The sequence below is a fragment of the Sceloporus occidentalis genome, unplaced genomic scaffold (assembly GCF_023333645.1).
Source record: "Sceloporus occidentalis isolate IW3139 unplaced genomic scaffold, rSceOcc1.0.p SCAF_5, whole genome shotgun sequence".
Classification (NCBI taxonomy): domain Eukaryota; kingdom Metazoa; phylum Chordata; class Lepidosauria; order Squamata; family Phrynosomatidae; genus Sceloporus; species Sceloporus occidentalis.
The window spans coordinates 2,322,109-2,345,644 of NW_028316985.1; the positions used below are offsets into that span (position 1 = coordinate 2,322,109).

Below are 23,536 nucleotides of genomic sequence, written 5' to 3' on the forward strand. Positions count from 1 at the left end.
CATTTAGATTAACAAGGTGTTCCTCTACTTTCTCTTTACTTATTCTGTGCTGAAATTCCCCTATTCTGTCCTCTGCTTCATTATCCTCAGGTTGAGCACCCTTTGCCTTTTCTGAGAAGACTGAGGCAAAGAAGGTGTTGAGTAATTCTGCCTTTTCTCTATCTCCTGTTAGCATTTTGCCATCTTCTCCACGCAGTGGCCCTACCGTTTCCTTCTTCTTCCTCTTGCTGCGGACATATCCAAAAAAGCTCTTTTTATTGTTCTTAACCTCTCTAGCAAGACTGAGTTCATTCTGCGCTTTAGCTTTTCTGACTTTACCCCTACACATGCCTGCTATTTCTTTGAATTCCTTTTTCGTGATTTCCCCCTTTTTCCATTTCTTATACATGTTCCGTTTCAAACTTAGCTCCGTTGAAAGTTCCTTAGTCATCCATCCTTGTTTCTTGAGACACCTCCCGTTTTTCTTTCTCACTGGAACTGTTTGAAATTGTGCCTTCAGTATCTCCCTTTTGAGAAAGTCCCATCCGTCCTGAACTCCTTTATCTTTTAGTATTTCTGACCATGGAATCGCCCTCAGTACTTCTCTAAGTTTACTGAAATCCGCTCTCCTAAAGTCTAGGATGCGCGTCTGACTCTGCCTGGCTTCTCCTCTCCATTGTATAACAAACTCCAGGAGAACATGGTCGCTTCCACCTAAGGATCCCACCACTTGCACCCCATCAACCAAGTCATCCTTGTTGGTTAGGATCAGATCTAAAATAGCTGACCCCCTTGTTGCCTCTTCCACCTTTTGGACCATGAAATTGTCTTCCAGGCAAGTGAGGAATTTGCTAGACCTTGAGGATTTGGCTGAGTTTGACTTCCAGCAAATATCAGGATAGTTGAAGTCGCCCATCACTACTACATCTCTCTTTTCTGACTGTGTGGTCATCTGTTCTAGAAAGATATCATCCAATTCCTCAGTCTGACTTGGGGGTCTGTAGTAGACTCCCACCGTAACACCCTTGTTGTTTCCCTCCCCTTTGATTCTTATCCAGATGCTCTCCACCTGGCTTCCATGATTGATGTCCAGGATCTCTTCACTGGTGTAAATATCTCTGACATATAGTGCTATTCCTCCTCCTTTCCTGTTTGGCCTATTTCTCTTAATAAGGTTATACCCCTCTATTTCCACATTCCAATCATGAGACTCATCCCACCAGGTTTCAGTGATGCCTATTATATCATATTTGCTTTGTTGTACTAGGAGTTCGAGTTCATCTTGCTTATTTCCCATGCTCTGTGCATTAGTGTAGAGACATCGCAGACCATGGTTCCCTTTTACTTGCTGCCTGTGCAAGTTTTTTTGCCTCCCACTGCTGGGTCCTTGCACTGTTTGCCTTGTTTCCTCTATGTCAGTTTGACTATTTTCGCCATCCCTTTCGCCTTCCTTAATATTGTCTCCCTTCCCCTCGGAACTCAGTTTAAAGCTCTCCTGGTCAAGTTCTTGAGACTGTTGGCAAAAACATTTCTTCCAACTGGCGTGAGATGCAACCCGTCTGTTGCAAGAAGTCCCTCCTCATGGAACTGCAGCCCATGATCGAAGAATCCAAATCCTTCTCGGCGGCACCAGCTGCGAAGCCAGTTGTTCACATTTTCCTCTCCCTTCCTGGACCATGCCCTTCAACTGGCAGAAGAGACGAGATGACAACCTGTACATCCATTCCTTTCAGCTTCCTACCAAGCGCCTCGTAATCCCTTTTGATGTTCTGAATGCTGTGTCTTGCAGTATCATTAGTTCCCACGTGGACCAAAAGGAAGGGGTATTGGTCAGTAGGCTTGACCAGTCTTGTCAGCCTCTCTGTCACATCATGGATCTTTGCACCTGGAAGACAACACACCTCTCGAGACATCTTGTCAGGCCTACAAATCACTGCTTCTGTACCCCTCAGCAAGGAGTCCCCCACTACGACCACACGCCTCCTCCGAGGCTTAGCAGCGACTGTTCCCTCGGGTGGGACTCTCAGGCTCCTCTGCTCTGTCCCAGAAGTCTGTCCATGCTGCTCTTCTTCATCCTCCTTGATAAGGGAAAGAGCTTCGAATCGATTCTCTAGCTGCAAGCTCCCCGAACAATTCCTTCTTGGCTTACTTCTCTTTGTGACATTCCTCCAGCTGTCTGCCTCCTCTGTTTGGCAAGTGACCTCTTCCACCCTAGCATCTTCCTCTGCGTGGTACTCATCCAAGATGGTTAGTTCTATTGAGTCCAGGAAATCCTCTTGTTCCCTAATATGCTGAAGTGTAGCTACTCTGGACTCCAGCTGCTGCACTTTCTCCTCCAAGAGTGCTACCAACTTGCACTTGGTGCATGTGAAGTTCTCCACTTCTGTAGGCAAGAAGAGAACCATCCCACAAGAGTTGCAGGTGACTGCAGCAGATCCCTCGTTGTCCATACTGCAAAGTCTTTAGTAATAAATATAACAGTCAATCTATTGGGAATACTTCTTTAAAGGTAAGTACTGGCTGCTATCTTACACTTAAAGGGAAGGTTCTGTTTCAATATCCAATTCTAACCTGATGCCACTTGAGCAGAGTTGTTCAGTTAAAGAAAACTAAAAGAAAACTAAAGAAAACTAAACTAAAGAAAACTAAAGAAAACTAAAACTGGAAGTTGGTATATAAAGCTAGTCTGCTAGCTCCGCCCCCTTGTGACTCACAGATGTGACTCACAGAAGCTCCTCCCCTTCAGCAACGAGCACACGGTCTCAAGCACACGGTCTCAAAATGGCTGCCAAGCAGCTCCTCTCCTTCTCCTCTCTCTGGCCGGACTGTTCTGTATAAGGGACACTATTCAATTATTGACACTCGATCAAGTTGTTTGTCAATATCAGATTTAGAGAAGTCCATTTTTTTTTTTTGCTTCAACATATTGATATCTTTTTAAATTGGCATTGACACCTCTATTGTTTTTGCTTATACAATTGGCCCTCTAGATTTACAGCTTTTACTTTTGTGGATTTATTTGAAGTTTTGATTTAATATGTTCTTTCTAGGAATCTCTAGGTCCTCCAGTGCATCTCTGTCTGAAGTTGACCATAGAGTTATGTTGGAGAACCAAGAAGTCCCTAGAGAAAACACTTCTCTAGGCATTTGTAGGTCCTCCAGCATGATTCTATGACTAACTTCTGGCAGATGTTGACCATAGAGTTGCACTGGAAAACCACTGACCCGAGGTGCAAAGAGTGCAAGAGAACCTAACCCATCTTGGCTCCATCCTATGGAATCCTGGGATCTGTAGTTTGGTGGGACACTTAGACACTCCTACTAGGGTATATTCACGCAAGCTGTAGCAGTTTGATCCAGTTTAACCACCATTAGCATCCTTCTCCTGAACCTTGGGATGTGTAGTCGGGGAGGACTTTGAATTCTCTTTTGAAGAGTTCTAGTGTGTAGTCCCTTGAACTACAGCAGAACAGTCTAATGTCCCTCCCTAATGTCCCCAAACTACAGATCCCAAGATTCCATAATATAGAGCCACAGCAATTAAAGAGGGATCAAACTGCTATAACCTGTAGTGCAGATGCCCTTGCAGTCTTGGGCATGTGCGTACCTGCACCAGGTGCAGGTTACTCTAAGCCACACTTTCTGCCTCTTTCTCTTCCTCTCGCTATCAAAATACACAGCCTCATCACTGTGCTATTTTCCTTCTTTGCAAACCAGGGGAGGGATGATTGTTTTTCAGAAAACTCAAAAGGGAAGAAAGGAAGAACGGTTGAGATTGTGTGCACCTGTTTCCTTCACCCAACAGCTGCCTCTGCTCTCTTTGCAACACTAAAAATGAAAACCTGAGACTCAAAGGAATAGATATCGGAGTGGTTCGGAGTTTGGAAAAGTTACTTATTTGGACTCCAAGTAATCAGGCCGGATGAGGGGCAGTGGGATTGCAATCCAAAACAGTAGCCTCTCCTAGGGCACATCTGCACTGTAGAAATAATGCTGTTTTAGCTCCACTTTAACTGCCATGGCTCCATCCTACAGAATCCTGGGAGTCATAGTTTTGTGAGGCACCAACATTCTTTGGCAGGGAAGGCCAAAGACTTTGTAAAAACTACAATCTTAGGGTTCCATGGGGTGGGACTACAGCATTTAAAGTGGTTTCAAACTATGTGATTTCTACAGAATGTTGAGACTTTCTTTCTCACCATTGATGAGAAAATGTATGCATCCTTAGAAGTACCTTTGGCACCAAAGTCACAGGATAAAGGCAGCCTGTGGGCTTCTCCCACTGGAAAGACCTGTTTCATGGCACCCTTTCTTCTCTCCTTCCCCCACAGGAAGGCAATGCTGTCTGCAAAAGAAGGCACTGTGCCAGCCTCTGTCGCCATCCTGCCCGCCCTCGCCCAGGCACCTGCTGCCCTGTCTGTGACGGTGAGTCCCACAAAAGAAGCTGGTGGGCAGGGAGGGAAAAGAGAATTCTAGGTTCCTGTGGTCCATAGGAAGACAGTCCCTCCAAAGCCAGCTTGGTATGGGGAGAATCTCAGTGTGGGATGAAGCCAAACAAGGCTGTATCTTATGTTGGAACCAGCTGCAGAGGAGGGCAGGAAATGGGCAGCAGAAAGATATTCCCTGTTGGGTTATTTAAAAGCATGACAGTCTTAGAAATGGCCATAGAGAATGTGGTCCAAGCCTAGGTTGAATCAATGGATCATAGTGTGTGGATTGAAAGAAGTAGTAGTCCAAAGGCTGTGGTTAACATCTTGGCACCTAAACAACATGAATGTTGGTGCCAGTTGGGTCTGCAAAGGGAGGGCATTCCACAGTTGAGGTGCCACAGCTGCGAAAGCTTCTCCTGGGTGTAAAACAGGCCAAGACCTCCATAAAATATGGTAAAATCTCCTTTCTCCCATGGCCCCATACAGGAGACAAGGAGTTTCCCAAATGTTTGTCCACCGGGGATCCTGTCCAGGAAGAAAGGTGGGATACAGATAATAAATAAATAAATTTAAACTACAGCTAGCCCTCCACATTTGCAGTTTTGACTTTTGCGGATTTGATTATTCATGGATTTGATTAATATCTTCTCTCTAGAAATCTCTAGGTCAATGATGGCGAACCTATGTCACAGGTGCCAGAGGGGGCACTCGGAGCCCTCTCTTTGGGCACGCACGCTATCACCCCAGTACATAGTTTGCCAGAGTTAGTATCCAGAAAGCCAGAGGAATGCGGCACTTTGCAATAAATAAGTTGGTTTGGGGTTGCAGTTTGGGCACTCAGTCTCTAAAAGGTTCACCATCACTGCTCTAGGTCCTCCAGCAAGACTGTACTGGAAGCTGAGCATAGATTCATGCTGGAGGACCAAGAGATTCCTAGAGAAAACACTTCTCTGGGCATTCGTAGGTCCTCCAGCATGATTCTATGGCCAATGTTGACCACAGAATTGTTCTGGAGGACCTAGAGATTCCTAGAGAGGTTTTATTGCAGGTAAAAATGATAGTGGTTCTTTTATTTGCAGTTTTCCCACTTTCACAGTAGCCCTACACCCCTAACACCAGCAAATGGGAAGGAACCACTGTAGTCCTTTCTAAAAAAAAGTCCATAAATCTGAAGTGGGGGAAATGAGGGGAAGGTCTGGTCCTCCAAGGTCTAGTTTTATCTATGCATCCCACTCTGGCAGGTAGGAGACATATAAATGAAATGAAAATAATAGGGAGGAAAACATATGGGCCTCAGATTCCAGGTTGACCACCCCCATGGTAAAGCATCTTCCCAGAACACTGAGAACTGTCTCTGAATGGACAGGTGGTGAACCAGGTGTGCTGATTCAGGGCTGCCTCCTGCTGGTAAGTATGGAAATTGCAATATGGTATTTGTGAATCAGAACTCTCCTGAGTTTTTATGTGCCTCTTGTGCCTTCCTCTGCTTCCAGGTTGCCTATGGGAAGAGCAAGAGTACCGCCGTGGGGAGACAGTGCCCAGTGGAGACCCCTGCAAGCGCTGCACCTGTATGGTGAGCCTGGCACCGGGGTGGGCTGAGCCCAGTCTTGCATTATCATAAGGCTGATGCCAACGTGGTATCGTGGTTTGAGCATTGTACTATGACTCTGGAGATCAGGGTTTGATTCCCAGCTTGAGGTAGAAGCCAACTGGGTATCCTTAGGCAAGACACACACTCTCAGCCTCTGAGGATAACCATGGCAAACCACTTCTGAAGAAACTTGCCAAGAAAAAGATCGCCATAGGGTGATAAGACAAAAATGACTTGAAGGCACACAACAATAGGGATGCCATTGGCCTGTCCTGTTCAGTCAGAATCATAGAATCGTAGAGTTGGAAGAGACCGCAAGGGCCATCCAGTCCAACCCCATTCTGCATTGCAGGAACTTTCAATCAAAGCATCCCTGACAGATGGCCATCCAGCCTCTGCTTAAAGGCCTCCATGCTCCAAGGGAGTGTATTCCACTCTCAAACATCTCTTAATGTCAGGAAGTTCTTCCTAATGTTGAGGTTGAATCTTTGTTCCTGGAGCTTGCATCCATTGGTCCGTATCCTATTGTCTGGATCAGCAGAAAACAAGCTTGCTCCCTCCTCAATGTGACACCTTTTTGTAACAGAAATGTCAGGAAACTTAAATTTCTAGGATTGGCAGAGCAATAGGATTGGCAAGAGGACCTAGTAATTGAAAATCCATAAGTTTATTTCCAATTGTCGACAAAGGAAAACAATGAACTCAGTGGAATTCAAGTTCCAAAAGCTGAGACCCCGAACAAGACAAAATGGCTCTTTTTATATTATTCAAGACAAAGAAGCTTCTTCAATACACCTGATTGGCTAATTACAATTTAAACATACAGAATTCTTACAATCAGAACAGAAATACATGCATACATTAAAACTTTCAAATACTTAAAGAGGGCTATCATATCACCTCTAAACCTTCTCTTCTCCAGGTTAAACATCCCCAGCTCCCTAAGCCTTTCCTCATAAGGCATGGTTTCCAGACCCTTCACTATTTTAGTCGCCCTCCTCTGGATGCACTCCAATTTGTCAACATCCTTTTTGAACTGTGTTTCCCAGAACTGGACACAGTATTCTAGGTGAGGCCTGACCAAGATAGAGTGTTACTATTACTTTCCTAGACCTAGACACTATACCTCTATTGATGCAGTCTAGAATCGTATTGGCCTTTTTAGCTGCCATGTCACACTGTTGACGAATGTTCAACTTGTGGTCCTCTAGGACTCCTAGATCCCTTTCACACACATAAGTCTCTTTAAGCCAGGTGTTCCCCATCCTGTATCTATGCATTTCATTTTTTTTTCATTGTAAGTGTAATACCTTACATTTGTCTGTGTTGAATTTCATTTTGTTAGCTTTGGCCCAGCTTTGTAATCTATTCAGGTCATTTTGAATTCTGATCCTGTCCTCTGGAGTATTAGCTCCTCCTCCTAATTTGTTGTCATCTGCAAATTTGATAAGTATGCCCTCTGTTAATTCATCTAAGTCAATGATAAAGTCTATAAATCCCTGTTGTAAATGAATAAATGGATGAATCTGGTAGATGAGAGCTACTGATTCCTGCCACCGATCTCAAGGGGAAGCAAGGAGCACAGCAGACCTGGTGTCCATTTTGCTTTTAAAAGGAGAAATGTGGGGGAATTATTGTGCGGTTGGATGATCTGCTTTGAAACAACTCTGTAATTTTCTGCTTTGTTTCTCAGGCAGGAGAAGTCTCATGTGAAAACCTGGCTGCCAACTGCCCTCCTGTTCCCTGCACCCATCCTGGCAAACGCTCAGGGCAGTGCTGCCCAACCTGCAAAGGTACGTTGATCCTGCTTCTGCTTTTTTCCCTTTTTCCTTTTTAAATTTCCATATAATAAAATGACTACAGCGGCTTACATCACATACCTTTCCATCGTTGTTACTACGTCGATATATTCTCTTCTTTAACTTCCATATTGTTCTTTCTTCCATGCAGACCTTCTCCCCTAAGCCTATATTTCCCCTCAAAAAATAAAATTTCAACTAATACTCATAACCTCATTACTTATTACTGCAAATTATAATATAGCATGTGCTTTATGCTCTCCCTTCGCTCCATCATAACTCACCACTTTTACCTTAATGTTAAGTCATCAATCTTTTCGTTAGGTAGTTCAGTATTTGCTACCTCAACTTTTGATGAAACCTTCTGTTTCTCGATGTCTATTATTTCTCTCTTTGTTTGTTTGTTTGTTTTTAGAATTATATGCTTTCTTCCTTTTTTCTTTTGTTAGTTTTTAAAAAGATTCTTGTTTATTCCCCACCTTTCTTCACAGTTTTCCATAACTGGAGACCACTCTCTTTCAACTTTCTGCATTGATCTGCTGTTGACCATAAAAATTAGTCTATCTGTTTCTCTTGTATCACTATCTTTTTGTATCCTATCTTCAATCTGCGGAGTGTCTTGTAATTTCCGTCTTTTTGCTATTGTTAATCTCGCTGCTGTGTTTAAGTAGAGTAATGTTTGCTAGTGCTTATTCTCATGATCCTGCTTCCTCTCCTATGATGAACCTCTGCCTCTGATATTACAAACAGACCCATCTTCTTTTAAAAATTGGGGATGAATTGGAGGAGAAGGCCTTTCCTGTATCAACACTTAGTGCATTGCTCTCAGTCGTGAGACACAGACGAAGAACAGCTCCAGATGGGAGAGGTGTGTGTGTGAGTGTGTGCGTCTCTATGTTTGCATACCCTCCATTCACAGATGAAAACCAGGATGTCTGGGGCCAAGCAATATAAAGATGTCATCAAGATGGCAAGAGTTATTAATGAAGAAACATACATACACTCGGAGTGGTTGCAAGCAGTTTGCTTTTGCCTGTACCTACTGGGAAGGCAAGCACTCTGCTCACTACTCTTCCCTGATGCCTCACTGAGTTAATGGAGAGCAAATCACTTTCACACTTTCAACTTGGTTTGCAGCCATTGAAGTAAGCTGAGGGCAAAGCAGGAAATTGGGAAGAGGAATGAGAAGATGGGACATTTTAAAAGCAGGTGAAAAAAGTAAGACAACAAAGGGTTGATCAGAATTGTCCTTGCCAAATCAGGACAGTTATAGTGTATGCTGTATCCACAGGTATAGTGTATACACACACAAACACACAGTTGTACACACATACACACATATACAAGAGAACCGCTTCTTTAAGTATCATATGTCTCTAGGCTGAGTTTAGGACCTTAAATGTCATCTCTAGAGCCTTGAATTCAGACCACAAGAGACTTGGCAGCTGGTCAGTTCACTCAAAACCATTGCCATGTGGCTTCTCTGTGGTTTTCCTACCACTGGGGTCTAGCTGCCATGAATTGGACTGACTGCACCCTCCATGTCAGTCTTCAAGGGCAGCCCCATCTAGAGTACATCACAGTAATATAAATGAGGAAATGACCGGGGCACAAATTGCTGCGATCAAGTTATCCTTGAGGAAGCCATCCCACAAAGTCTGCTTGAAGTCTGGTGACAGATATGGAGGCAGGGTGTGCCCCTGATCCTTCAGGAGGAGAGAAAGCCCTTGGTCTTTGGGGTATTTGTGTGTGTGTGTGTGTGTGTGTGTGTGTGTGTTTGCGTGCCTTCAAATTGCCTGTCAGCTTATGGAGATGCCATACATTTCATAGGGTTTTTGGAGTTGGGCCCCATCTCCAAGGGATCTCATTACATAGATGAGATCCAAAATCCAAAAGAATTACAGTACGTAGAGGAGATCCAAAATCCATTATGATAATAATAAACCAAAATCCAAAATATTTCTGGTCCCAGAATTTTGATTAAGGGACACTCAACCTGAATATAGTAATAAGGAAATATTCTCTGAACTTTGAGAGAGAGAAAGAGAGGGGGATGGAAAGAAGGAGAGAGAAGGAGAGGAACAGAGAAACTGACCTCGATGAGAATACTGTATGTCCTTGTTACAAAATTGGTTTGGCATCAAAAGAGAAGGAAGAAGATACTTAAATGTCCCATTGCTGATGGTCTGTTTCTCTCTTCCTTTTCTGCCAGTATGTGAGTTTGAAGGCCACCTGCATCCCAACGGAGAGACTTTCACACCTTCTGGGGAGAAGCCCTGTCTGCAGTGCGCATGTGCAGTGAGTAGAGTGGCCAGTGGTCAGTGGATGCACCTGTACTTTGACAGTCGGACAATGTCACTGGTCAAATTAAATCTGCCCTGCCTTTTCTCCCATTGCTCTCATAGAGTTGGGAGGGACTGAAAAGACTATCTAGTAACCCCCCTGCCTTGCTGAAACCCACCGCTAAATCACTCCCGAGAGATCGCCGCCCAATATATTTTAAAAAGACCTCCAATTACAAAAGGCCTGTATCTTCTGAGGCCATCCCTTCCACTGCCAAACGGCTCTTGTTGTTGTGTACCTCCAAGCCATTTTTTTAAACTTATGGCAACCCTAAAGCAAACCTATCACAGGGTTTTCTTGGCAAGTTTCTTCAGAGCAAATTTGCCATAGCTGTCCTCTAAGGCTGCGAGAGAGGGACTTGCCCAAAGTCACTCAGTGGTTTGGTGTTCTTTTAGCTCCATCTGGAAATCAAACTTTGATATCCAGTATCGTAGTCCAGTGCTCAAATCACTACACCCCACTGGGTCTGTTGCACCAGGTCCTGATCTCTGGAACAGCAGAAAACAAGCTTGCTCCCTCCTCAATATGACACCCCTTCAGATACTTAAACAGGACTATCATAGCACCTCCTAACCTTCTCTTCTCCAGACTAAACATCCCCAGCTCCCTAAGTACACTGGTACCCCGGGATACGAAAGGACCGGGTTACGAAATATTCGGGATACGAAAAAAGCGGCTTGTAAAAAGCTGTCCCGGGTTACGAAAGATTCTTCGGGTTACGCAATCCTTTTCGGCGCGAAATTCAAAAGATGCAAACTGCAGCGATAGGCTTTCCAGGGATTTAAAGGGCTAACGGCTAACCCAGGGGGCTGGGTTAGGGGTTAGCTTGGGCGCGAATTTTGAATTTCGTTAGCAGCAGTGATTGGCTTGCGAAATCAAGCTGATCAACTGTATTGGCTAACGAAATTGGGGGGGGTGGCCTGGCTTGAGGTACAAAAGCCGGCTTCCATCGATCTGCTCCTTTGTCTGGCCCTGTGGACTGTGTGAGGAAGAGTTGATATTTTGAGCTCTGACTCTTGGGTTCACTTGCGGTTCGGACTTTGCCTGGCTTTGGACTTTTGCTGCCTTTGCCAGGTGTATCTTCGGATCAAGACCGGCCATCAGGAATTTCTCTACAGGTAGGTTGATGGATTTTTACCTTCTTCTTGTGGGGTGGGGTGGGCTGAGACAGTGTGACCATGCTTTTGCTCTGGGGTGCTGGGGTGCTGTTTTTTTTTTTTAAATTTTTTTAATTTTTTTTTAATTTTTATTTTTTTTATTTTTATTTTTTTGGTGTTTTCAAAGTGTGGATTGTGGGTTTTGCTACACTACTGGCATGTTCAGATTTGTGGATGATGGGCTAGAGCTGCTGGGTTGCATTTTTGGGGTTTTTTTGCTGTTTGGGTAACATGCTCTGATGTGTGGATGATGGGTTAGAGCTGCTGGGTTGCTTTTTTGGGGGTTTTTTGCTGTTTGGGTAACATGCTCTGATGTGTGGATGATGGGTTAGAGCTGCTGGGTTGCATTTTTGGGGGTTTTTTGCTGTTTGGGTAACATGCTCTGATGTGTGGATGATGGGTTAGAGCTGCTGGGTTGCTTTTTTGGGGGGGTTTTGCTGTTTGGGTAACATGCTCTGATGTGTGGATGATGGGTTAGAGCTGCTGGGTTGCATTTTTGGGGGTTTTTTGCTGTTTGGGTAACATGCTCTGATGTGTGGATGATGGGTTAGAGCTGCTGGGTTGCTTTTTTGGGGGGTTTTTGCTGTTTGGGTAACATGCTCTGATGTGTGGATGATGGGTTAGAGCTGCTGGGTTGCATTTTTGGGGGTTTTTTGCTGTTTGGGTAACATGCTCTGATGTGTGGATGATGGGTTAGAGCTGCTGGGTTGCTTTTTTGGGGGGTTTTTGCTGTTTGGGTAACATGCTCTCATGTGTGGATGATGGGTTAGAGCTGCTGGGTTGCATTTTTGGGGGTTTTTTGCTGTTTGGGTAACATGCTCTGATGTGTGGATGATGGGTTAGAGCTGCTGGGTTGCTTTTTTGGGGGGTTTTTTGCTGTTTGGGTAACATGCTCTGATGTGTGGATGATGGGTTAGAGCTGCTGGGTTGCTTTTTTGGGGGTTTTTTGCTGTTTGGGTAACATGCTCTCATGTGTGGATGATGGGTTAGAGCTGCTGGGTTGCTTTTTTGGGGGGTTTTTGCTGTTTGGGTAACATGCTCTCATGTGTGGATGATGGGTTAGAGCTGCTGGGTTGCTTTTTTGGGGGGGTTTTGCTGTTTGGGTAACATGCTCTCATGTGTGGATGATGGGTTAGAGCTGCTGGGTTGCTTTTTTGGGGGTTTTTTGCTGTTTGGGTAACATGCTCTGATGTGTGGATGATGGGTTAGAGCTGCTGGGTTGCTTTTTTGGGGGGTTTTTGCTGTTAGTGTGGCATGCTCTGATGTGTGGATGATGGGTTAGAGCTGCTGGGTTGCTTTTTTGGGGTTTTTTTGCTGTTTGGGTAACATGCTCTGATGTGTGGATGATGGGTTAGAGCTGCTGGGTTGCTTTTTTGGGGGTTTTTTGCTGTTTGGGTAACATGCTCTGATGTGTGGATGATGGGTTAGAGCTGCTGGGTTGCTTTTTTGGGGGGTTTTTGCTGTTTGGGTAACATGCTCTCATGTGTGGATGATGGGCTTCATTTGCTGCTTTGATTTCTTCATGGCTGTGCTGTTTTCAAAGTGTGGTGTGAGACTTTTAACACTTTGGCTATGGTCACATGTGGCCAGAGACTCTCACCATAGGGTTGCATTTTCAGATTTTGGGTTTCTGGCCTATGGGCTTGTGTTCTTGTGTGCTTTGGCCATGGCTGTGATGATTTGAGAGTGTGGGGTGGGACTTTTGCAAGTTTGGGCCAGAGAGTGTGACCATGGGGGTGGGGGTGGTTTCCAATTGTGGCTTTTGCTCAGTGCCTGTTCCTTTTGTCCTTTTTAGGCTTGAGCTACAGTATGGCTCCCAAGCCAAGCGGTGAGAAGAAGAAGAGGGCTCCCTTGTCCTTGGAGGACAAGAAGGACATCATTGCCAAGCACGAGAGGGGCGTGCGCTTGGTGGACATTGCCAAGGAGTATGGACGCAACCCATCGACGATTGGCACTGTCCTCAAGCAGAAGGAGGCCATCAGAGCTGTTGTGGCTCCAGCGAAAGGCGTGACGACCATCGCCAAGCAGAGGACACCGAAGCATGAGGAGATGGAGCGCCTGCTTCTCCTCTGGATCAAGGAAAAGGAGCGAGTCGGGGACACTGTGACCACCTCGGTCATCTGCGAGAAGGCCACCGCCATCTACGAAGACCTGGCCAGCAAGGAGGCAGGCGAAGGAACTTCTTCGCAGGAGGAGCCAGCCACCCCGGACTTCAAAGCATCACGTGGCTGGTTCGACAGGTTCAAGAGGAGGACCGGGATCCACTCTGTCGTCCGTCACGGCGAGGCGTCCAGCGCAGACCACCAGGCCGCTGAAGCATTCGTCGTCGCGTTCAAGGCCATGGTGGAGGAGGAAGGCTACGTCCCGCAGCAAGTCTTCAACTGCGACGAGACGGGCCTCTTCTGGAAGAAGATGCCTCGCCGCACCTACATCACCCAGGAGGAGAGGAGACAGCCAGGCCACAAGCCAATGAAGGACCGCTTCACACTTGCGTTGTGTGCCAATGCCAGCGGGGACTGTAAGGTCAAGCCCCTGTTGGTGTACCACTCCGAGAATCCCAGGGCGTTCAAGGCACACAACATCCAGAAGGACAGGTTGCCAGTGATGTGGCGCTCCAATGGCCGCGCATGGGTGACACGCCTCCTTTTCGTCGAGTGGATCAACAGTGTCTTCGCCCCGACAGTGAAGCGGTACCTGGAGGAAGAAGATTTGCCCCTGAAGTGCCTCCTCCTCTTGGACAATGCTCCTGCGCACCCGCATGGCCTGGAGAAGGACATCCTCGCGGAGTTCTCCTTCATCAAGGTCCAGTTTCTGCCACCCAACACGACCTCCCTCTTGCAACCCATGGACCAGCAGGTGATCGCCAACTTCAAGAAGCTGTACACCAAGCACCTCTTTAAGCGTTGCTTCGATGTGACCGAGAGCACACAGCTGACCCTTCGTGAGTTCTGGAAGCAGCATTTTGACATTGTGGTGTGCTTAAAGATGGTGGACTTGGCCTGGCAGGCGATCACCAGGCGCAACCTGATTGCTGCGTGGAGGAAGCTGTGGCCTGATGCTTCTTCCTTGGAAGGGTCACAGTCCGAGGGTGCTGAGCCAGGTGAAGAGGAAGAGGTGCACGAGATCGTCTCCATCGCGAGGTCCCTGGGACTCGACGTGGACAACGAGGACGTGGAGGAACTCATCGAGGAGCACAACGAGGACCTGACAACAGAGGACCTGAAGGCCTTGGCGGCGATGCAACACTCGGCCGTGGATGAAGACGTGCTCCATTTCGACAGGGGCCAGGAGGAGGAGGCTGCGGGGGCATCTCTGCCAACGGCAGAAATTAAAGACATTTTGCGGCAATTCCACAATGTGGCTTCCTTTGTGGAGAAGCACCACCCTGAGCAGGTGCTCACCAGCCATGCCATTGCCCATTTTGATAATGTCTGCCTTAGCCATTTTAAGAACCTGCTTAAGGGCCGGCAAAAGCAGACATCCTTGGACCAGTTCTTCCCTAGAGCGGGAGAACCGTCTTCCAAGAAGGCAAAAGGTGACCCTTAAAAAAAAGGTGACCCTTAAAAAAAACACCAAATTCTTTTTAAAAAAATGGTTAACTTTGTTAAATTGGTGGCATTGGCTAAATTGGCTGAATTGGTTAAATTGCTTGAATTGGCTAAATTGGCTGAATTGGTTAAATTGCTTGAATTGGCTAAATTGGCTGAAGTGGTGAAATTGCTTGAATTGGCTGAAGTGGTTAAATTGCTTGAATTGGTTTAAATTTGGCTTTTTGGGCTGCCCCTCTCCTCCTCCTCCTCCTCCTGCCTCACTCCGAGATGCCAGGACCAGATGCCAAGACCAGCAAAGATAAGAAAAACACTTTTGTACTGTATGGTCATGGGTGTGATGATTTGAGAGTGTGGGATGTGAGGTTTGCATGTTTGGCCTTGATTTGATGTGGGCCAGAGAGTGTGACCATGGGGTGGCATGTTCAGATTTGGGTTTTCTGGCCTTTGAGTTTGGGTTCTGGGGTGGTTTGGTCATGGCTGTGATGTTTTCAAAGTGTGGGCATCGATTTTTGCAAGTTTGGCCTTGATTTGATGTGGGCCAGAGAGTGTGACTTTGGGGTGGCATTTTCAGATTTGGGGGTTCTGGCCTTTGAGTTTGGGTTCTGGGGTGGTTTGGTCATGGCTGTGATGTTTTCAAAGTGTGGGGTGGGACTTTTGCAAGTTTGGGCCAGAGAGTGTGACCATGGGGTTGCTTTTTTAGATTTGGGGTGCTTTGGTCATGGGTGTGATGATTTGAGAGCTCATCCTCCTCCTCCTGCCTGACTCTGAGATGCCAGAACCATCAAAGAGAGAAAAAAACTTTTTTTCTTTATCCTTTAGAAAGTTTAGAATGGACCTGTCAGTCATTGTTAAGATCATTAGAAAGTTTAGAATGGACCTGTCAGTCATTGTTAAGATCATTAGAAAGTTTAGAATGGACCTGCCAGTCATTGTTAAGATCCTTAGAAAGTTTAGAATGGACCTGCCAGTCATTGTTAAGCTCTTTAGTGCCTCAGGCAACTTTGTATTACATTGTATTGTAGGGTACTTAGCTTAATAGGCCTCTATTGTGACTTTGTTTTGACTTGCAGGTTCAGTCTGAGGTCATGGAACGCATTAGTTATTTTCAATGGGAAAAGCGCTTCGGGTTACGAAATTTTCGGCTTACGAAAGGAATAGCGGAACGAATTAATTTCGTAACCCGGGGTACCAGTGTAATTCCTCATAGGGCTTCATGGTTTCCAGACCCTTCACCATTTTAGTCGCCCTCCTTTGGACACGCTCCAGTTTCATTCTCAGAATCATAGAGCTGGAAGAGACCCCAAGGGCCATCCAGTCCTATCCCATTCTGCCATGCAGGAACTCACACTCAAAGCACTCCCGAAAGATGGCCATCCAGCCTCTGCTTAAAGACCTTCAAAGAAGAAGACTCCACTATACTCCAAGGAAGTGTGTTCCACTATCGAACAGCTCTTAGGGTCAGGAAGTTCCTCCTAACATTTAGGTGGACTCTCTTTTTCTATAGCTTGCATCCATTGTGTCCTATTCTCTGGAGCAGCAGAAAACAAGCTTGCTCCATCCTCAATGTGATAGCCCCTTCGAATACTTAAATAGGGCTGTCATATCACCATAATTAACTGTTAAAAGATTAAGGCACAATAAAAGTCTTCCTATTTATGCATTTACTTCTGGGGTTCTGGATCTTTCTGGGGCTGTGCTGCAGTTCCCATTAATTCTTAGGAGTTTATCACACGGGGGCTAATTTCAAGATTAAAGAGAGATTAAAGTGCATTTAAACTATGCTGCAAATAAAGCGAAAATGGTGAGTAATTGCACAAATGCAATTGCTCAAATAAAGTTATATTGGTAATGCATTGTCGCTGAAATCCCGAAAGTCAAAAGATGCACATTAATGCTTCTTTGTGACCACTTTAATGGCGGTTTTTGTATAAATGCAATGTGAAATTGTTTCACGTAATTACAGGATTTGTCCAGCATATTCATGGGATGAACTCCCATTTCCTTCATGTGATAAACTCTTTAGTCAGCACAGCTGTTGCAAGGAAATCAAGGAGTTGCAGTTGAAGAACATCTGGCCAGCCCAACATTGCCCCACCAGCTTGACGTATTTATTTAGAAAATCTGTTCAGGGCAGCTCATGAAAACTTAAAACCACCCCCTCCACATACACACACTTTATTAATACCATAATTTTTTGTTACATCACATAGTATTTTAAGACATCCCTCTGTTGACTTCCTTCTCTGCCTCTTACTCAGGATGGGAACATCCGGTGCCATGAAGGGTTGTGTCCTCCAGTGCCATGCTCCCAGCCGGTCCAAGAGCCAGGGCGCTGCTGCCCATTCTGCAAAGGTGACTCTTGAACCCAGGTCATTTATAGAGAAAGGGGAGTTCTGTACGGTCTTTGTTGTTGTGTGCCTTCAGGTCGTTTCTGACCTTAAGGGAACCCTATCATGGGGTTTTCTTGCCAAGACTTCTTCAAAGGCTTTGCCCTTGCCTTCCTCTGAGGCTGAGAGAGTAGGATTTGCCCAAGGTCACCTAGTGGGTTCCATGTCTGAACAGGGATTCAAACCCTGGTCTCCAGAGTTGTAGTCCAATGTTTAAGCCACTACACCACACCGCCAGGGTCCCATGCTACCTGAAGCCCTGGTGGCACTGTGGTTAAATGCTGGTCCTGCTATCACAACATTGTGAGTGCGATCCAAGGACTCCAGGTTGACTCAGCCCTCCATCCGTCCATAGGTTGGTAAAATGAGTAAAAGTAGTGTTTATCCTCCATTTTGATCAGGACTCAGAAGCATGACTTTACATTTATATGAGTGTTTTTAGCTTTTCTTTGGTCATTCCCTCCATTTGTCTTCGATGTCATACATTCTGTGGTGCCTGGTCCTCCTCTGCAGTTATGACATCTGGTCACTCTGCCCTCCCAGGTCTCCTTAGAGGTCAATGCAGCTTCTTGACCTCTGACCATTGTCCTCCTTTGCTGTAGCGAGATAAAAGCACGCCTTAATGCATTTCTGGCTTCTCTCTCTGCACCTGGTCAGTCTGTGTTTTGGACAGTGTGGAGTTTGAAGATGGCACTGAGTGGGAGCCAGAGGGAGACCCTTGCAGTATCTGCGTCTGTCTACAAGGGGAGGCGGTCTGCAGTGCTGTCCAGTGCCCCCCGGTTCCTTGCCAACATCCAGCCCAACTACAAGGTAAAAGCATCACTTATTCACCAACTTCATAGAATCATAGAGTTGGAAGAGACCCCAAGAAGGGCCATCCAATCCAGCCTTATTCTGCCATGCAGGAACTCACAATCAAAGCAATCACTGTGACAGATGGCCTTCCAGCCTCTGCTTAAAGACCTCCAAAGACTCCACCACTATCTGAGGGAGCATCTTCCACTGTCAAACATCTCTCGCTGCCAGGAAGTTCTTCCTAATGTGGAAGTGGAAGATGCTGCCTTGAGCTGGAATCATTTTTCCTCTAGTTTGAATCCATTGTTGCATGTCCTATTCTCTGGAGCAGCAGAAAACAAGCTTGCTCCATCCTCAATATGACACCCCTTCAAATACTTAAACAGGGTTATTATATCACATTTTAACCTTCTCTTCTCCAGGCTAAACATCTCCACCTCCCTAAGTGGCTCCTCTTAGAGGTTCATTGTTTCCAGATTCTTCACTATTTTTGTTGCCTTCCTTTGGACATGCTCCAGCTTGTACAGTGCATTGGTGCACTGGTGTGCCCAGAGACACATTGACAAAATGCAGTCATGGAGGGCCCCCCATACATGCCCTCTTCGCCCCTGTTCACCCCATGCCCCCCATTGGATTGTCTTGTTTGCATCACATCCATTGCATTATTGGAGACCTGCCCTGTTTGACATCCATTGCATTATTGGTTTCCCACAGTCCCATACTGGTGCTGGGCTGTTTATATGCCTCTACAATAGTGCACATGTTCCATGTTAAGGCAGGGCATTGAAGCTTCTTTTTGTTTCGGACATTAGCCCTGGAGTGTGGCTTCATTTCTATTTCCACCTGTTTTTACGTTGTACATTGTCTTCACAGCTTGGTTTGAAGCTGCTTTATTTTGTCAGTGCAGACAATCCCTTCCTCTTATTTCTCTTCCTCTTCTCAGGCGCCTGCTGCCCACAGTGCCAGCAATGTTCCTACAACCAGCGGCTTTACAACAATGGGCAAGAGTTTCTTGACCCAGATAATCTTTGCCAGAGCTGCCGATGCACGGTGAGGAGATTCTTAAAAATGGATGTTTAAAGAAAATAAAGAAAGAGAGGGAGGGAGAGAGGGAATGGAAGATGGGGGGAAGGAGGGAGGGAGAGAGGGAACAAAACCTAGGACCTTGGAAAGGGAGTGTTTTGGATTACAACTCCCACAATCCCTCAGTCTGGCTGGGGATACTGTGAGTTGAATAATAGAATCCTAAGGTTGGATGGGGCCCCAGAGGCCAATGAATCCAACCCCTGGTCAATGCAGGTACTCATGCTAGAACTTTCCCCAGCAGGTAGCTGTCCAGCCTCTTTTTGAAGATGTCCACAGAAGGAGACCCCAACACCTCTCTAGGTCATTCGTGCCATTGTCAGATCACTCTTACGATCAAGACATTCGGCCTAATAGTCAATAGAAATTTGCTCCCCTGTAACTTTAAAACCATTCAACCTGGTCCTGCCATCTGGGCCTTTGGAAACTATGGTTCTAAAATAGCATTTCCTTCTTTGCTGCAGCATCACGCTGCTGGCTTATGTTCAATTTATGATCAACAATAATCCCAAGGTTCTTTTTATGTGTACCACTGTGGTCTGAAATACTCACTTTTCCAAGCCCTGATGAGACATATAAGATTTACTGCTGGGCAAATCTATGGATTAAGAGTCATAGAGTTGAAATAGACCCCTTGGGGCCCTCCGGTCGAGCTCCCTTCTACCATTGGGAAGACACAATCCAAGCCCTCCCTTTGGCAGATGGCCATCCACCCTCTGGTTATAAACCTCCAAAGAAGGAGACTCCACCATTCTTCAAGGCAGCACCTTCCACTGTTGAACAGCTCTCTTACCATGATGAAGTTTCTCTTAATGTTGAGGAGGAACCCCTTTTCCTGCCACTTACATCCATTGCTCCATGCCCTACTCTCTGGAGCAGCAGAAAACAAGCTTGGTCCATCCTCAATATGACATCCTTTCATAAACACAGACAACTATTTAGGGTTGCGGGACTGCTCACACTTCCTACTTTTGCTGCAGGATGGCACAGTGAGCTGCACCCCTACAATTTGTCCACCAGTGTCCTGTCCTCATCCACAGAAGAAGCCAGGATCCTGTTGTCCCAAATGCCCAGGTGAGTCACTAGTTTCCCAAATTCTGCACCCAAGAAAATGTGCAAAAGAGAGTCACATGTGCTCTTCATTTATCTATGAGAACAGTTCACATCCCACTTAAGCCCTCAGCACTGAGACAAATGAATAACTCATGAAGAGTCCTTTCAACTTTTCCTCCGCAACCATCTTGGTAGCTTCCATATCAGTGGGATCTTGGATCCACTACAGTTTTTACAGTTTAATCATTCAGGAGCCATCAAGATGCTGAAGCTGTTTTGTAAGTGAGGTTCAGCACCTTGGAGAGCTGTGGAGTTAAATAGAGGTATCCCAGGTGCTGATCTCGATCCTCCTGATCCTTCCAGCATTACTTTCTAAGTGGAAAATAATTGGACTAATATTAAAATTGAATTTAACACTATGCTGAAAATGGAAGCCACTGGCAGTCCCAGCTCTGGTTAATAATTAATACCATTAAAAATTAAAATGTTAAAAAGAAAGTAGAAATAGTACAGACGATAATTCAATTGTCGAAGTCATCTTAAGTGGGGAGCTGCCAGATTAGACCTAAAGCTTAGTGATCCCAGTGTCCTGTTCCTTCAGTGGGCCAGCTAGTTTTTTGTTGTTGCTATTGTTATTGTTGTTGTGTACCTTAAAGCCATCTCTGACTTACGGTGACCCTAACACAACCCTATTACATAGTTTTCTGTGCAAAATTTACTCAGAGGGGGCTGTCCTTGCCATCTTCTGAGCCTGAATTGTCCTAATGGGGTTCCCATCGCCAAGTGGGGATTTGAACCCAGTTCCCCCGGAATCCTAGTCCATCACTCAAATCCTTGCTTCACACTGGCTCCAGAAAAATATGCCTTCCCTGCTCCTTTTCACCTGGAAGAGGCATTGAGAGTCACACTGCCTCTGATCTGTGAGGTGGCTAGTGACCATTAAGGCTATTAGCCATTGCTGGACCACCCTCTGCCCACCCTCCATGAACTTGTCACCCAAAGCCCCACATAGAGAGCCTTGGTGGTACAGTATTTAAATGCCGGTCCTGCAGCCACAAGGTTGTGAGTTCAATCCCAGGGCTCTAAGGTTGACTCAGCCTACCATCCTTTCGCAGGTCAGTAAAATGAGCCCAGCTTGTTTGGGGCAAGTGGCTTACAGATTGTAAACTGCTTAGGGAGTGCTGAGTTCATTATGAAGCGGTATAGCAATGTAAATGCTATTGCTATCTTCAACAAGATCATCTTACACCCTAAATAGACAGGCAGGATACCTGCACATGGTTTCCACCTGGCCAGTCCCAGGGCCAATGCAGTGAAAGATAAGTGTTCACACATCCACACACCATCACACCACAGATCCACCATTGCACACATCCCTTACCTGTCACACCATCAGATCCTCTCTGAAGGCTCCTGCTGTGGCTCGTAAGAGCGGGAACGGGGCACCTGGGGACACCCACATGGCCAGGTACCCCTTTCTGATGTCACAGGCCACAGCGGGGGTCCTCAGAGAGGATGCGATGGAGGTGACAGGTAAGAGAGACATTGGCCCATCCAGTCACTTGGCAGTCACAGCAGAGTTTCTAGCTGGTGTTTTTACATGGATTAGGGGCCTTTTAGGCTGGATCCACCAGATCCGCATCTGGTCTGCTGAGTCCCAGCCCAAGGTTTGCATTTTACCTGGATTCAGCTACTTTCCAACCTAACCATTGCCTTCCACATGGCAAGGCTTCCCAATTCCCTTTGAATAATAGAATTGTAGAGTTGGAAGAGACCATAATGGCCATCCAGTTCAACTCCCTGCCATGCAGGAATATGCTTTTTCTCTTCTCAGTCCCCACGATCTACCAGTGAATCAGACCAAACAAGGTTTCTAGGTTCGCGGGGGGTGTATTGCTAACTAGACTGGCCTACCTCTTCTCTCTCCCATCCTCCAATCTTGCCTGGTTTAGATTGTGCTCATGAGAACCATGTGGTGCCAGACGGAGAGGAAATCCACAACCCTCTGAACCCCTGCCAAGCCTGCATGTGCACTGGAGGAGAGTTGCACTGTGAGGAACGGCAGTGCCCAGGTGCATTGTGTGCCCACCCCTTACCAGGCTCTTGCTGCCAGAACAACTGCAATGGTAAGACCCCTTTTGTAAAAAAATGCAGCTTCCAAAATTTCTGGCCAGCTAGGATACTGGGTGTTACAGTCCAAAAAGGACCATTTCCAAGTTCTGGTCCTGGTTCTATCACCCCAAATGTTCAACGTCGATTGTGCTTTCCAGACATTTACAAGCTGGGGTCAAATTTCAAATGAATCAATTTTTTTTCCTATGAGCTTTCTTCATTCTCCAACTTTCACAACCATACATAGAAATTGGAAAAAATGGCATGAACAATCAGTGATATAACTTTACATTTCAGAATCTTGCCTAGTTCTGTCATAGGTGCCCCTACAGCTATGAAAAGATCCATAACTCCATCTTAAAAGGGAACAGGGAGTGGAGTGGACCATGTGCCTGGAATGGACCCAGACCCACCTCCCTCCTTGTTCCCAATAGGCTTGTTTCACGATCCATATACTTTCCTCCGAAAAATGCAGGTGGTATTAACCCTTCCCTCTCTGCACAGGCTGCAACTATGCTGGGAAGGAGTACCCCAACGGAGCCGAGTTCCCCCACCCCACGGACAAGTGCCGGCAGTGCCACTGCATTGTGAGTGTGGGGACTGTGGGCTGAGAGAGATGGAGACAGAGACTGATGCTTTTCTCCCCATTTGGTTATGAATTCCCCCGTTCCCAGAAAACATCAGCCTGCTCTCTGCAGGAAGAGAAGATGGAAAGGGGTTGGACTATCTGGCCTCTGGGTGTTCAGGGCAGCAGGGGTGGAGGGGAAGATGCCTGCAGGCTTCTTCCTCCTTTGGGATGCAGGTAATTTCCAGGAACGATCCAACTGGCTTTCATAGGGAAGGACAAGGAGAACGGGCTGGACTGCATGATCTCTGGGGAATCCTCCCAGTCCGACTGTTCACCTCATATTCTTTTTATAGAATGGCAATGTGCAATGCCTGACCCGCCGCTGCCTTCCTCTGCTTTGCCCAGAGCCCTTCTCTGTGCCTGGAGAGTGCTGCCCCCGGTGTCCAGGTATGGAAGTGCACTGTCCAGGTAGACCAGTTTTGTAAGAGATGGATATAAAGAGGGTCTGGTTGGTTGCTTTTCCTAACTATGGTGGGTGGGCAGCTCTGTCTCCTGAATGGCATTATATTGCAGGAGAGAGGGAAATTCAGGTTGAGTCTCCCTTACCCAAAATGCTCGGGACGCAAAGTGTTTGGGATTTTGAATTTGTTCAGATGTTGGAATATTTGCATATACATAAGGAGATATC

At 46.1% G+C, this 23,536-nt stretch overlaps 1 protein-coding gene across 1 annotated transcript in view; it reads left to right on the forward strand.

Annotated features, from left to right (window-relative positions):
* Positions 1 to 23,536, forward strand: part of LOC149311545 (kielin/chordin-like protein) — a 99,701-nt gene that overhangs the window by 36,700 nt on the left and 39,465 nt on the right. Inside the window, exons 15-25 of the mRNA XM_089526584.1 lie at positions 4,311 to 4,404; positions 5,903 to 5,982; positions 7,694 to 7,793; positions 10,012 to 10,097; positions 17,109 to 17,202; positions 17,895 to 18,047; positions 18,976 to 19,082; positions 20,096 to 20,189; positions 22,121 to 22,294; positions 22,785 to 22,867; positions 23,202 to 23,295. Of these exons, the coding sequence (XP_089382710.1) occupies positions 4,311 to 4,404; positions 5,903 to 5,982; positions 7,694 to 7,793; positions 10,012 to 10,097; positions 17,109 to 17,202; positions 17,895 to 18,047; positions 18,976 to 19,082; positions 20,096 to 20,189; positions 22,121 to 22,294; positions 22,785 to 22,867; positions 23,202 to 23,295 (1,159 nt within the window). The remainder of the gene's footprint in view (positions 1 to 4,310; positions 4,405 to 5,902; positions 5,983 to 7,693; positions 7,794 to 10,011; positions 10,098 to 17,108; positions 17,203 to 17,894; positions 18,048 to 18,975; positions 19,083 to 20,095; positions 20,190 to 22,120; positions 22,295 to 22,784; positions 22,868 to 23,201; positions 23,296 to 23,536) is intronic.